This window comes from Schistocerca piceifrons, chromosome 1 (assembly GCF_021461385.2).
Source record: "Schistocerca piceifrons isolate TAMUIC-IGC-003096 chromosome 1, iqSchPice1.1, whole genome shotgun sequence".
Classification (NCBI taxonomy): Eukaryota; Metazoa; Arthropoda; class Insecta; order Orthoptera; family Acrididae; genus Schistocerca; species Schistocerca piceifrons.
Genome location: NC_060138.1, coordinates 817,842,647 through 817,859,302, shown reverse-complemented (window position 1 = coordinate 817,859,302; position 16,656 = coordinate 817,842,647). Strand labels below are relative to the sequence as shown.

General features: G+C 41.8%; 1 protein-coding gene across 1 annotated transcript in view; it reads right to left on the bottom strand.

Moving 5' to 3' along the window:
* Positions 1 to 3,645: 3,645 nt before the first annotated feature.
* Positions 3,646 to 16,656, bottom strand: part of LOC124790141 (pescadillo homolog) — a 34,818-nt gene continuing 21,807 nt past the window's right edge. The window contains exons 8-9 of the mRNA XM_047257731.1: positions 4,604 to 4,797; positions 3,646 to 4,520 (exon numbers count right to left, since the gene is read on the bottom strand). Coding sequence (XP_047113687.1) covers positions 4,248 to 4,520; positions 4,604 to 4,797 — 467 coding nt within the window. The 3' untranslated portion in view covers positions 3,646 to 4,247. The remainder of the gene's footprint in view (positions 4,521 to 4,603; positions 4,798 to 16,656) is intronic.

Sequence of the window (16,656 nt, the reverse complement as noted above, 5' to 3'; positions counted from 1 at the left end):
GGAGGAACCAACCAAGGGAGAACTCCCGTTAGTAAATGAAGCACTCTACAAGAAGAACTATACTCAAATGGGGCAGAAATGATTCTTTTCATCCTAGCTTCTCTACAGCTAGCTACCCTAAAGTTTTTCCACAATGCTTCATTTGGTCACATATGATGTGTTAACACTCTAGGGATCACTTGCCAGGTTTAGCAGCATGTTAGACAATGTGAGCCACTGTCAGGAATGCCAGTGATGAACGCAGCTACCACAATTACCGCTGGAGCAGCTGGTACTAATTCCACCTACAGCACTGCCATCCCACCAAACTGGAATCTACCTGTTGGGGAGTTTCTTGAAGCCGACAAATGTGAATTGATGGGTAATAGTCTACACTGACTGCCTCACCTGTTACACTGCCACCAAAACAGTGCCAACTCCCACAGCTCTGGAAATAGCAAAATACCTTGCAAAAGACATCAGTTTGAAGCACTGAGCACTCCACGTGATAAGCTCTTATCGTGGAAGTTTTCCAGCTGAGAACAGTAACGGAGGTAATTTCCGATTGTCACACCACCCACAAGGTGACAACTGGCAACCACTCACAGACAAATGTTCTCACAGAATGCTTGAATAAGGCATTGACATCAGAGAGACTGGGAAACAAGAATGCTTTTTGTGAAAGTCACAAGGAACAACAAATCAATATACTACAGGCTTGAGATCATTGTTTCGGCTCCAAAAGGAACTTGGATGCCCAGAAGGATCAAGCGTACTGTAGCGGAAAGCACTGGCCAGTGAAATACAACCCAGGGGACTTAGTACATATTTTTATGCCTATGTGGAAAGTGGGACTATCAGGAAAGATATTAAAACACAATCATCATATCCTCCATCTCTTATCAGATGTTGAATACAAAGGCAAGGATTATATTCCTTCATCAAGAAGACAAAAGCACACGGGTGTAGTGCATGTCCTCTGATGAAGCCCTACTCAGTTGTAAGACACAGATCAATGATGGCTTCTAGTTCAAGGAAACTGAAGGCCAACTCAATTATTGCCAACCTTCGACAAAATCCACCTCATGCTCATCACATGGAAGACAATGTGAGGATCTGCCAGTGATGCAATACAGAGAATCATGAACAAGATCTAGATCCAGTGTGTTGTAGTCAGCTACAATGAAAACTTCTGAAACAGCAGGTCAATGTTTCTGCAGGAGAGGCAGCAATGCCTCAAGCTGACTTCAGGCAGTGTGGTGTACTTTTTAGCATCACTGGCTGATGGGCTGTGGGTCATAAGTTCAAACCCGACCACCAATAATTATTTGGTATTTAATATTTACAATATCTGGAAGGTTCTTAAAATTTGTTGTGTTTGCATATTCTGCAATATTAAATATTTGTTTAAATAGTAGCACTCTCAGTGAACTCATGAGATCAGTTCTCTTCAGTCTATATGTTTGTAACAAAAATGCTTTCAGTGCTACGTGTTATACTTCACTAATGACACTGCTTTCAGATTTGAACTTGATTATGGTTACAATGTGACAACATTTTCTCTGTTCTCACACTTCATATAACAATAGGAACATATTACAGCATACTAAAAGCCAATTCACTGAAACACTTAATGGCATAAAATTTCTTTAACTTTAGGAGTGAATGTAGTATAACTACACTACCGTTTGTGGAAATTGCAACACTAAGACGTATGAATTCGATTTATTTAATACCACAGGTTAGGTACATGATGATTTCCTTTTCAAATCTGTACATGTCTTTTGAGCCCTACTACTGTGTGTCGTGTGGCCACCATACGCTGCAATTAGAGCTGCTATACACTGTCGCATTGAACCAATAAGGTTCTGAATATGTTCCCAAGGGATTTCCCTCTACACAGTTTGTATCTGAGCCCACAAATCCATGACACCAGTTACTGGAGGATCGTGACGCACCAGGTGCCTACCAACCATATCCCAGACATGTTCGATGGACAAACATGTCTGGTGAACGTGCAGGCCAGGGAAGCAATGGTACCCGTCGCTCTTCGAAGAAGGCATGTACATTTCTCACAATATGTCGCCGGGCAATGTCCTGTTGAAATGTGGCCTGTGGAGATGCCTGAAGCAGGAGAAGTAATTCAGGCTCCACAACCTCCGTTAGGTATCAGTTGCTGTTCAAAGTGCCCCAATACGTACGAGGTGAGATTGGTTGTTGTGACTAATGGTGCCCAAAATCACCACACCTGGTGTTTGTCCGTGATGCCGCTCCACAATGCAGCCCCCCCAGGTTGCGCTCACCACGGTACCACTGGACACACATGCAGTCATCACTGTAGGACACGTTGAAGCAGGACTCATCCAAATAGATTATATGTTGCCACTCAGCACTCCAGTGACGGTGTTCAGATGCCCTCTGCAGTCGGACAATGGAAGCCGATGTAACGGCATGCATGCAACCAGTCCAACCTGCAGCAGACAGCGACAAACCGTCGATGCAGATAAGTTCACACCTGTTGCAGTGCTCCAGCAATAAGCCAACACTGTGGATGATGCTGTATGGTCCATAATGGCCATGTAGACAATATGACAGTCATCTTGTGCTGTGGTCATATTCCGTGGTCCAGTCCTTGCTTGTCATTGCGTACGACCTTCCACTACCAACTGCTTCCACATACGCATCACTGACGTAGCAGCATGCCCTGCGTAAGGAGAAATGTCACGGTATGGCAACCCTGTTTTCTGGAGACTGATTATTCTGCCCCATTCAAACTCGTTCACCTGCCAATATGGCTCCCTCTGACGCAGACGAGACATACTGGCACTCGCTGTATTGTTTCCACCTTGTGTGACAGTTCTGCACCGATTACACAAGGCACAACACCGACCCTGTCGGACCAACACGAGAGGGCTCTGCCCAGCATATGTATGCCCCATCTCGCTGCAAAACGTATCACGTATTGCTTGAACACCTGTCGCCACTTACACCAAGTGTAGTGCTATTCAGGTAATTCCTTCTCGATGTGGCACTTTTCACAAATGGCAGTGTGTTATTACAAGGATCTAATTGTAAGTTTTTTGATTATCTATACCATCTGGAAAGAAAATGGTATCCTGGGGGGGGGGGGGGGGGGGGAATCAGGATTTTGGACTGCATCCTTTTTTCTATTCACTGCTGTAAGTTGTCCCATTTCTCAACACTAAATCCTTTTTATTTCTGTTTGTGTACCCCGTTCCTAAATTTTCTTCGGATTTCTGAGCGGCATGTTTGTTCACAACAATTAATTAAAACCTGTCATAAAACTAGAGCTATATACCTTCTCATGCTTGCATCCATATTCTATAATATTTTGCAATGGCCACCAAGTTTGAATTATGCCTTCCACCACACACACACATTTGACAGATTTCTCAATTTGTCATTAGGATTGTGATTATGCTTGAAAACTTACAAAGAAATTGTTGTGATTAACTGCAGTTCAGTTTTAAGAGACTAATCAGTGCTTGGTTTCTCGTAAACATGTGTCCTGAAATATGTAAAGTCAGAGATGAAAGAGAGCAAATTAGTAAGTCAAACATGTTTGTAAACACTTTCTTCACAGTTGAGAAAAAAGCTAATAAATCTCACATGTCGAGAGACAAACACAAACAAAATTTCTATTTCTCTAACACAAATGGGATTTATTCCTTCTTTGTTCCCCAGAGACTGAAGGCAGGTGGAGGGGAGGCACATGGTATGCACATATGTTCTTTAACAAGTAAGCCATAAATAAACGGTAGCAGACATAATCAACTACTACACTATGCACCATCACAACTTTACTGGTAGCACATCATTAAGGTATGAATAAAAATAGATTTATCATTCTCAGAATAATTTATATTCTAGAAAGGCAACAAGCACTTCTGTTACAAAAGATGCTGACCACGATGAAAATGTCTTAGTCACAATCAATACGTACAATTATTTACAAAGTCAAGTATCAACAATTTTTGAAAGTAATGATAAAAATAAATTCTTGAACTTCATTAGGTGAAACCAACAAATCAATTTGTTTCAAACACTGTACTTTTTCATGGATTTTCATTTTCACTTTCATTAAAAGCCAGTGTCCTTTGACTTACAGACTGGTTTTAGTTCATAGTGTAAATTCATGTGACATTGCACCAATACTGTTGTTTGCCAAAGATGAAAAATGAACTGGCCTATACTATATTGCTGTAACAACTGTGGTGTACCTTTCATATTTGTTACACACAATTGTACTATGTTACAGATGTAGCAGCAGATACTTGTGCCTCCCTTCGCTCTCGTTTGCGGTGTTGTTTTTCTTCTGCTTCTATTCGTTGCCGCTTTTTTCGCAACAGCCATACTTCTTTAGCCCTCTCAGTTCTGCCCTCCATCATACTACGGTACAGTTTACGATGCTTTTTTGCTATCATTTTCTCTCGCAATCTGTATTCTTGACGATTCTGCCGCACCTTCTCCATAGGATCTTCAACAGAAACTGTGCCAGCAGTAACGGACATACGCTTGCGCTGAAATGAAACAAGTAGTATATAAATAACATTTTCACCAAAACACCAGACTACAGTTAGTTTTCCAAAGAATGTGTTCTTACTTTTTCTTCTCGTTGGCTTTCAATTCCTCCACTTGGAGTATCATCAGCTTTGTTGTCAGCTTCTGCTTCAGACTTATCTACCTCAGATTTACCTTTCTTATGACTGTGCTTTTCTTTGGAGTTATGTTTATTCTTATCAACGGCATCTTCATCACTTGCATTATCTTCGTCATCAGAACTGCTCTCTCCAGAATCTGCAATGTATTACACATGCTTAATTAGTTACATACAGATTTACAATGGTTACAGTTGTGTGAGATGTGTTAGGTCAACAGCAATCTCAAATAAAATTTATGCATGCTCATCAATTACCGATGCTTGGTAAGAAACTTTTGATGCTAATATTACATATCAAATACACATAAAGTTCTATAATTCTCTTGCCATACACTCACACACAATCTATTTATCTCTAGCAAAAACCAATGTCTATTATTGAAGGCGTTATCAGTAAGAGACCATTTGAAACAGATGATACTGGTCTCAGGATTCTCAATGACTTTATAAATGCTTCTCCGCGTACTGTAATTACTCTAATCTTATCCTCATTAGCTACCTGCATTACCTACGACTTTGCCTATGTGATCATGTTCCTGCAATGTGTTATGCCCAGGTACCAGGTGTATTATGAGTTGGCCGACTCCAACTGTTACTCATTGATATTATACTCATATGGTGTTACTTTTTTTTTTCATTTTGTGAAGAGCACAATTTCGCATTTCTGAATATTTAAAGCAAGTTTTCAGTCACTGCACCATTCTGAAATCTTATTAAGAAATAACTGAATATTTACGCAGCTTTTATTGGGCAGTAGTTCATTATAGATAACTGCATATCTGCAAAAAGTCTTAGGTTACTATTAATATTGTCTGCAATGTCATTAATGTACATAGTGAACTGTCGTTATCCACATGCATTGGAAATTAATTACTGAGATAAAATTGTAGGGTCCAAATAGAGTACCCAAGTAGAGTTTCCTCATCATTTTTCCAATCAGAATCCTTCAAAAAATTTGTATGATATCTCCACAGAGTATTAACTGCTTTCTGTTTTCTGTCAGAAAGGACTCCATATGCCTCATGACAGTTCGGAACTTCCCAATGGGGATCTATGTACAGTAAAAATTCTGAGTGAACTCTTTTTCAGTATTAATTCAGAAGCACACACTGCTGTGCGTTGCTCACTACAAAATCTACTTGTTTCAATGTTTCTGAATTTCTGTTATATCTTAATATATGCAACAGCTCCTCTTTCTCTCATATTAGTTCTACATGAGTATGATGTTAGAGTGTAATCCTTCACATTTAACCTCTCAAACCATGTGGTGCTCAGATAGGCACAGGATGTCTATCTTTTCAGAGCTCTCTAAATTCTCCAGACATGCTTGTCTACCTCATTACTCAGTCCTCTAATATTCTTATGAAATAAGCTAACCTTACTTTGCTGTGCATTCTTAAACATATTATAGGGCTCTTCTGATGTTAACTTATTTCACAACAGGGTGCTTGATGCCAATTTAATGAAAGGTACCCCTCCAATACCAGTAACCACAGGGATCTTGCTTTATATGACAGAGAACATCTGTTCATTTTTTTGTAAGAGGCTTAGTCAACCTTTCTTTCAGCCTCTTATTCACGCGTAGGCCTGTCTAGTATCCTAATCTCCCAAATGTAGCAACAGGTACTGAATTCACATGACATTTCATTTCAGTCAGCAGCAGGCTGCTGAACTCTGTGCTCACATGGCTGACAGGACTGTTAACCCAAGGCTGGTCATGGTGCTGCATGACCTCCACAAACCTTGTATATGAAGCTGCTACTCCTATTCCACCAAGGACACACTTAATTTCTATCTTCAGCCAGGCTCTTTCCTGCTCCACCTACTGTGATCACCTGAGTCTCTTTATCAAAACTGTTACACAAATTTCCTATGTCCTCTGTCACCTTGGTAAGGATAGGCATTTTGCTTCACAACTTGTGACCTGGTACGCTGTTCCTAATTTGTTCTGTACCATCCGACCTACGCCGCTGCCATGGCTACTATCCAGCAGCACAACTATTTCCTTCATATCTCTTTTACCAACCTACAATTAGCTAGAAGTCTGATGCATTCTATGTGACCTACAGTTGGATGAGGCTTACAAAATAAATTGACTCACTGTCAAAATTGTAGATAAAACTAACCCAAAAATGAGATCCTAGAAATTCTGAGAGAGTGAAATAGCTTTCTTTTTGTTGTGTCTTTGTCCTGAATCAATGCAGGGTCAGAATAGCATGGTTAATTTTAAAGGTGGCCAGACGCCCTTCCTGTGCCACCACGTTGTTTCTATGGATGGAATGTGCATGCACCAACACTCTGCATGAAGTGTTATTCATGACGAGAGGGAAAGTTTTCTAAATGTCTGTGATTCATGTAACTGACACGGCACTAGTAAACCAGCCTGGTATTCACATAGTGATGCAGAAAACCACCTAAAAATCATATCCAGACTGGCCAGCACACCGACCACTTCATTAATCCGGCAGGTAGATTCAATCTGGGGCTGGTGCACCTCCCTGTCCCAGAAGCAGCACCTAACACACACGACTATCTGGGAAGATAATAAAGCACATTTAAATGAACTGCCAAGTTCTGGATGGAAAAAAGATTATGATCAAATAAAATGTGTACACTTCTACACCACAAGCACAACGATTTATGTGGTTGGGGTGGGGTGGGGTGGGGTGGGGTGGGATGGGATGGGATGGGATGGGATGGGATGGGGTGGGGGGGGGGGGGTAGAGGAGGGAGTTGTCCTGCAGGAGTAGGTGCCCGTAAGTAAGAGGACTGTGGTCTATTCTCAGATGTGGACCACACCCTGCCTATCTAACCAATGTTAATTTAGGCAAGTATTTGACCCATTTCTTAAAAAAAAACTATTTGATGCAGGAACTTAATATTTTTATTGTGTTACATGATGCTAATAGTCAACTGTCCTAAAATCTACTTTATTCGTTTTATAGTTTTTAAGAAATACATATTTAAATTTATTAACAAAAAATATTAAGTTTTTTCTGCAGAAAATATTTTTTGTGAACTTCCTAATGGGGGAATATTAATGAATGTAGTACCAAAGGTGGCTTTTTATGTTATGCAGAGTCTCTGAAAATACCATTCATTTATCTATGATAGTTTCTGATACAATGGGGCGTATGTACTGAAAATTTTAGTTTGCGGGAAATTGACTTTAAAGAAAAAACTTTTGAAATTTGTTTCTTACAGTTAATTAAAACTGTCCTGCTGCATATGATGGCCCTTCTTTGGCCTCTAGCAGATCTTCCAGCTTCTTTTTCATCTTCCTGGATGTTTGTCTTGCTTTCTTGGCCATATTAGATGCAGACCTGTCTGCATCAGCTATCCTCATTTTATCGCAATGTTGCAGCCCAGTGATCATATTTTCACCAGGATTAATTCCCAGCTTTTTCAGTACCCAGCACTTTCCAATATTACCACAATTGAATGTAATAACAGCATCATGAACTAGTTTCATTGTATGCATGCCTCCAAATACAGTTTTAGGAAGGCAGTTCAAAATTATGCTGCTGAAACATTCATTTGGGTTCTGTGTCTGCCCATGCAGACATTTCCTTAGGAGCTCAGGATGAGCCAAGTCCCTGAAAATAGGTTTAATTGCTGTAATAACAGCAGCAGGAAGAGAATGCTGGTGAGAATAAGATTCTCCAGTTGTCTGAGCCCTATTGTATTTGCACCACCAATTTTCTCCTGATGGACACAATCCATGACATGGCTCATCATCAGTAGAGGACTTATGGAAGAATATGCTCCAAACATCTCTCTTCATTGCCTCCAGATTTTCTTTATTTGGTTGGTTGTTTTGGGGAAGGAGACCAGACATCGAGGTCATCGGTCTCATCGGATTAGGGAAGGAGGGGGAAGGAAGTCGGCCGTGCCCTTTGAAAGGAACCATCCCGGCATTTGCCTGGAGCGATTTAGGGAAATCACGGAAAACCTAAATCAGGATGGCCGGACGCGGGATTGAACCGTCGTCCTCCCGAATGCGAGTCCAGTGTCTAACCACTGCGCCACCTCGCTCGGTTTTTCTTTATTTCTCCTAACTGCCTGCCCATAGTATACCTGCAAGTTTCCTATTTCAGTATAAGTTAACTGACCCTGTCCGGTCAACAATTTTCCATCTTCTAATTTTTTTTCTCTCATATTAACAGTTAGTTTTCTCAGCCTTGTTCCCAAACATTTTTGAACATGGCCTACACATTCTATTTTGCTAATAATGGCATCTCCATATGGCTTAGAGTTCACCACATTGTTGTATGCCTTACTGTCACCATCACCCAAATATTTGGTGTACCGTATGCCTCTTGTTTCTAAAGAGTGATGAAATATTTGTTATAATCCATGAACTTCCAAACCACCACTTGTTCCTCTAAAATTAGCCACACAGTTATATTCTTTATGTTCACTGACTTTACAACATTTGCAATATTTAGACGTTATCTCCACATCTAACACTTTACCAGTGTCTACACTCGTGGCAGTCACTACTCCATTCAGAGAAGTATGTCCTCTTTTCTGCCAACTTCCATCAAGTGCAACTGCAATATCCGAACATTCATCATTTTCTTCCAATGCTTCCATAGCAGCCAGTTTCATGCTTTCCTCACTGACCTCACATACAGCTTTCTCTAATATTGCAGTCAGTTTTTCAAATTTATTTGGTGGTTGATGTAAGTTCATCACTGAACAAAATGTTCTCCCTGCAGACATGCCCTTGCCAATGCATCAATGCATCGTAAGGCATAAACTAATCTAGTATTGATTTCATAAGGGCCACTTGCATCTGGTTTTGAAGAACTCAAATGAAATCACAGCTGAGCATTTAGTGCAAATTAAGTCCAAAGCAATTGCTAGGCCTTTTCTCCCATTGGCACTCTCACAAATTTTCACACTCTGTGACTCACCACACTGTCTACATTGTATAAATTTAGAAATTACATCTGATTATATTCTCAAATTTATAATAATGTTACTGCACCCCTTTTCACTTACAGTAAATCCGCTGTAACACTCTTGAAATGGTGAGAGCTTCTTTGATGATGCACTTGTTGAAGAATTACGATTAGAAACATCGTTGCCAGGTGACATAACCTCTTGTACAGAGAGCTTTCTAAACTTGTTTCCTCTAAATTGTCATTTCTTGAAAATGCCTTTACGTTTCATCATCTTCAATAAACACAACAAAACACACGTAAACAAGCACTGCAAACGTAAGTATAACAACTACTCACAATCACACCTGAACAAAACTAACCGCGTGTTTGAAAGCATGTTGTTTACAGACAGCAGGAACGAAAGAATACCAACCATTGCAGTCAAAGGATAGCCAACACACTCGGGAGTTAAAAAAAAAAAAAAACAACCCTAACGTGCAATGTAGGGGATACAAAGACCAAAAATATCTGCAGAAAAGTGGGTGAGGCACATAAACACACGTGGTAGGAAAACGCTCTTTAAATGCTCGAAAAAAAAATTTTTCAGCAAAATCCTTTTCATAGTACTTAAATAAAACCTTAATCTATCGAAATATGATGAAAACGAAAAACCCATTTTTTTTCAACCTGAACCACGGTGTGGTCCCCTTAAAGCCACTTCTATCCATCTGTGCGAGTGGAGTGATGTTCGATATGACAGAACTGTAAGCTCCACCAATCTTAATCTTCTATTTTGTACCTACACCTTCTCCCTATGACACGACTTTTGCTGTTGAATTAATACCACACAATGCGACAACACAGAGTAATATATTACTATTGTTGTCCTTATCCCTTGCTGCTGGGTTTCCATATGCCCGGTAATCCAGCAGAATTTTGCTTTCTTCCCTTAAAATTATAGGGCATGAAGTGTCTTTTATGTTTAGCACCACTTTGTCTGCTGGGTACATTTTCTGAATGGTTTGTAGGGCACCTAGGGAAACACAGCACATGAAAAAGTTGTTCTGTTGATTGCACCTCCTCTGCTCGAGCATTTCTATGATTGCTTTGGACTCTGCATCAAAGAGTGTAAATTCCTCTAGAATCTAATCCCAAAGACACTGTCAGAGGAAACAACTGCTTAGACCCACCAACTTAAATAAATGTTAAATTTCAGTGTTTCTCTATATATATTTGTAAAAGGCTAGTTTGGACATAAAATCTGGCGCACAATATTTCTTGCACTTTGTCAAAATTAAAAACAACCTTGATTCCACTAGTAACCAGGCATGATACTGCTTTAACCGTCTGTTTATACTTTCAGATCTGCAACACTGAGCTGCACAAGCTGCTCCTTTGTTCTAATCTCAAATGGTCCCGCAGCTCTTCTGAAATTTACATACCTACATTATACTGATAGGCAGACAAGAAAATTGAATGTTGGAGTGATGGGATCTTGGATGGTTGTAACATCATGAGGAAATTCTGTCGGCTGGTTGGAGGCTGTTTCCCAGCCTCAGCACAGAGTCCGGGTGTAAGACTTGTCCTTATGGCTCCTGTTGCTAGTTTAACACACTCATGGTGAATAGAGTTAAAGGTCTTTAATTAGGATAGTTGAACAGAATCATACACAATAAAGCCATAGTACAGCTTCAAATGTGAAAAAGCTCCTTAAATTAACGATGGGGAGGATTTAACTGCTTCTCCTCCCTCACTGTATACTTCAGACTCATTAAAAGTGTGGTCACATTTATCCGGGGAAGAATTATGACTTAAGACCATAACTCTAGTCTTCTTGAAGATAGTTGCACTTGTTTGAAGACTGGATTCAAGACTTTCTAGCAGACAAAACTCAACATGACATTCTTAATAGACGGATATCACTGCATGTAAAAGGAATATAGTGTGTACCACAAGGAAGTGTCATACAGCTCTTATACTGTTCACAATATATACATAAATATCTGGACGATAATATTTGAAGATCTGTAATGCAGTCTGTGGAAGATGCTGCAGTATACAGGAAAGTTGTAAAGTCAGAAAACTGCAGCAAAATGCAAGGAGGCCTGCAGAGAATTGTGGCTTGGTTTAAGGACTGGCTGCTGATCCTCACCATAAATGAATGTGTTTTACATAATTTGATGGGAAGACTGATTACTGTTTGATCACTTCTGGCGAAGAATGGATGGAAACAGTAACAACTAAAAAGATGTGAGAGTATCTGTTCAGACACTAAAAATGCAACAACCACATAGAACTAGTCATTGAAAGATCAGATGCTACACTGATTTACTGGAAGAATGTAGTCCACCTATGAAAGAAAGAGTTAGCTTAGAAAAACCTCATCCAACTGATTCTGACCATAGCAGGTAGTGTGTGTGTGTGTGTGTATGTGTGTGTGTGTGTGTGTGTGTGTGGCTTACAGGCTCTCAACGGCGAGGTTATCAGAGCCCTTACACATATTAAAAGACACAAATGTGATCATACACACTACGACAATGGAACAGAATAAAAGATGCCACAGAGGAGAATAAACACACGTAAAATGACAAAGGAGCTAAAAGGAAGCCACAGGTAAATTTCACTGGCTGACCACTCACCTAATATATGGTTGAGCCAGTCACCCTGTTAATACATTAAAACCATCTCCCTAAAATGTTGGAAAAGGAGGACAATTCACAAAGCTTTAAAACTCTAACCACCTTCATTTGAACGTTACCTAAAACAGATTGCAGATCTGTCAGCAAATCAGCCATGGCTCGCTAGTCAGGGGAAAAAAATATGCAGTCCAATAAAATGTGAAGCAAAGTGATCTATACGCCACAAAGGGCCACACATTGGAGGGTCCTCTCGCTATAGCAAGAAGCCATGCAGCATAGGTCTGTGGCCTCTGCGAAGATGAGTGAGGAGAACCTCATCCTGTCTTCATAGCTGAAAGGAAGTACACCATGGCCACATTGTGGGGTTTAATAGACAGAGCTTATTGTCTGTCACTTCCAGCCACTCATCCTCTCACCGATGCAAGAATCTGGAGCTCAACAGCAAGGTTATAGCATGCAGGTGGATGGCACACTGAAATACCCGAGAATCGTGACACAACACCTCCTTGGCTGCTAGATTTGCACTTTCATTCCCCCAAACTCCCATGTGCCCTGATATCCAGTGAAAAGACATCTCCTTCCCCAGTATTGTAGTTGCAGGAGGGCATCCTGGATAGTGTGGACTACTTTATCTGCTGGATACAAACATTTCAGAAAGTGTAGGGCACTCAGAGGATCTGAGACAAGAAATTTAGCACTGGAAGAACATCTCATTTGCTCCAATGCTGCAAGATTTCATATAATTCTGCATAAAAGACAGTAAAGTCTTGAGGCACATGAACCTTGAGGATACAATCCAGGAAAACAACAGAGAAACCAACGAAGTCCTCCCGTTTCAACCCACCTGTAAAAATGGCTACATAGCTGTGGTACTCAGGTAAAATGTCACAAATTATCACACTGAAAACGGAAGCAGGAGTGCAATCTCTCCTGTACCACACCAAATCTAAAATTACTCTGGGCCTCTCCAGAAACCAGGATGGCAGATGATTAAAATCCTGGATTTGGGGTTGTACCTGCTACACACTGAGTGACTCCAGCACATGTCGCACGCGTATCCCAAATGGCATTGTAGCTTGTGGTCGATTGGAGCAAAGGCATTCCAGACGTGGAAGAACGCAGTTTGGTGTGCAGGTGAAGTTGGAACTGCGAGGAACTTACATGCCTGGTGCACCATGAGGAGCTGCCGCTGGATGGTAAGTGGTGGTTCCCCAGCATCAGCACAGAGGCTGAGTATGAGCAGGCCGTGCTACACAGTGTACCCCTAGTCCAGCCACGACTGCACGAAAGCCCAACAAAACTGGAGGAGATGTGTCCTGTCCACTCCCCAAGGCCTGTGGGTGAGGCACTTCATGATATTTAGTGTCTTGACAGATCTGACTTTCAGGTCTCTCAGGTGTGGCAACCACAACAATTTGGAGGGGGGGAGAAAAATGAGTGACGCCTAGAAATCTCGAAGTGTTTCTAAGATGTCGCAGGTCAGGTAAATTAAAAATATGACTGAATGATTAAAATGAATGCACACACACACACACACACACACACACACAAAAAATTGCAGAAAACCCATCTTTGCAGCCCACTCCTCTAACCTAACCTCCACACTGTAAATTGCAACTGGCAGCTTTCTGTGCCAACACTGGAGTAGCAACGGAAAACAGCAAAACTGTCCGCAAATAGGAGCACTGTCCATGACTCCTTACCACAGACATGATACTGTTTAATAGCTATAGCAAAGATGGTAACACTTAAAACAGTGTCCTGATGTACAACAATTACCTGCTCAAATCGATCGTGTCACCAACTTGAGTCAAGGAAGATCACAAGAACATAGGGAGATGGCCATGAAAGCTCCATTGATGCAGTTACGTGAGAATACTGTGTCTCCCAAGTAGTGTCACATGCCTTACTGATATCAAAAAAGGTGCCACAACAGTTATGTTTATGTAGGAAAGCCTGCTGTATAGCCGCATCTAGCAGGGTCAAGTTGTCGACAGTGGACTGAAATCTCTGGAAGCCACACTGAGAGTGGCTAGGCAGTTGCCTGGTCTCTAACAGCTAGAACAAATGATAGTTAACCATTCGCTCCAGGAGTCTTTCTTACACAGCTCGTTAAAGCAATACTCCTGTAACTGCAGTCTTTTCCTCACTTTAGGAGAGGTAACAGAATCGCCTCCCTCCATGAGTTGGGGAAGCTGCCTGTCTGCCACATAAGACTGAAACATTCAAAGAGGATTTCGTTTGATTCTGCTGGCAATCATCGAAGCGTGCAGTACCAGAGTTGGTCCTGACTGGGTGCAGTGGCACAAGTGTCAGACAGTGTCGATTCCAGTTCCCACATGGAGAAAGGAGAGTTGTAGGCCTCAGAACTATTGGATCTGAAGTCCAACTTGCCCCTCTCTACAGCTGCACAGTAGCGATGCAATGCCGGATACTGGCTTACATCAGCTGTAGTTTTTGCAAAATGACTGGCCAGTGTTTGGGCAATGCCTCTGGGCATTGTTTGAAGACACCCCTATTTCAGCACTGCTGTGATTGATAAACAACTGTGTTTACTGGAAATCCTCCAAATGGCTTCTCATACTTCTGCAGAACATGTGGAATGGTTGATGGAGTCCAGGAAGGCTTGCCATGACCTTTTCTTGCTCTCCTTAATAACACTTTGAGACTTGGCTCTCACAAATCGAAAGCTATGAGGTTGTCTCCCATAGGGTGGCATCTAAATTGTTGAAGAGCAGCACACCTGTCCCAGATGGCTGAATAGCACTCATCTGTGAACCAAGATACAGTTCGCTTCCTAAGATGATCTGAAAACATTGGGATGGATAAGTCAGCAGCAAGATGCACCACTCACGTGATGTGGTCCACTGATTCCTGGACACTGCTGTGATGTTCAATCACAACCAGCTGGCTGAACAGCATCCAGTTAGCCCTGCTGACCATCCATGTTCATGGCTTCTCCTCATGTAGTGCTCTGTGAGAGCCTCAGAGTCTACTGTATCTGGTGGAGATAGATTCAGTGAGGAAACAGTGATCCTCCAACACCCATGAATTTCAACAGCAACTGCTTGCAGGTCAGTAGCCCTCATGCACGGTACTGACAAACCCTTGGCTCCATCCCCAGTCAGGTCATCCTTCGGTGACGGCTATAGCTCCGTAGCACAGGACTGCTAGTGGCTTTAAAATGTGTTTCTTGTAAACACAGGCACAGGGGGCATTCCTGCACTAGCAGTTTCAGTTCCTCTACATGTGTCCTGAACCCATTAGTGTTCCACTGTAATATGGGAGCCATTTATCATGGGGGTTGCACTTTCACCCTGTCTTTCTGCCAGAGAGCGGAGCCTGTAATGGGTGGAAGCTCTGTCTTGGAGCGAGATGATCAAGGTCCGTTAGCTCTACCAAAGAGTCAAGAGAGAAATCAGATAGTATGATGACGACATCTTCATCTTCAGAGTGTTTACTTCCCTACTCCATCAGTGGAAGATGCTTGCTTGGCCTTTGATTTTTTGCCCTGGGTAGGCTTCGGAGTCACAACCACAGCAGTGGTAGTGGCAGCACTGGAAAGTGGACCGTACTGAATCTTAGGGGGAGCAGGGAGCTCCGCAACATTAGTGACTACAGACTTTTCCAATGTTTCGGGATGAAGTGTAGGCTATGAAGTAACTACAGCAGCACAAGTACACTGATAAATGCAGGTACTATTGCTAACACTAGCTACCTCCATTTGTGTAGCAGCATCACTTTTCTGTACTGACTGCTTAACAACTGACGCAAAGGAGGTAGCGAACGTTGGGGGCTGCATGCTCTTATAAATCTTCTTGGTCTCACCATAGGGAATCTGTCATGTGGTTTTAATCTCCCGTATCTTCCATTTCTCAAGAAAGACACAGCAGTTGCTACTCCAGACTGGGTGGGCCCCAGAGCAATTTTCTCACTTTGGATGAGATGAGCATCTGACTCCTTTGTGGGCAGTCGTACCACATTTGTCACAAGCGTGCTTCTCCCTTGCATCCATGTATGGTATGCCCAAATCGCTGGCATTTAAAACAGCGCGTTGGATAGGAGACATAAGGCTGCACAGTTAAATGAAGAAAACCTGAAACTTCCTGGCAGATTAAAACTGTGTGCCCGACCGAGACTCGAACTCGGGACCTTTGCCTTTCATGGGCAAGTGCTCTACCATCTGAGCTACCGAAGCACGACTCACGCCCGGTACTCACAGCTTTACTTCTGCCAGTTCTGGAAGAAAACCTGCCTTAATAGTTCCAGGCAGGATGACCAAATTGGATTTAACAAGATCGCCCTTCACTAGTTTCATAATGTTCTGCACATCTACAATGCCTTCTTGGGCCCACTCAACTTTCAGGCCTTCTTTGGGGATGTCCACCATCTCTGCATGTCACATCTTTACTATAGTTTAATGTGGAGTGAAGCTCAGTCTCAATGGCATATTCCCCAATGGTTTTGG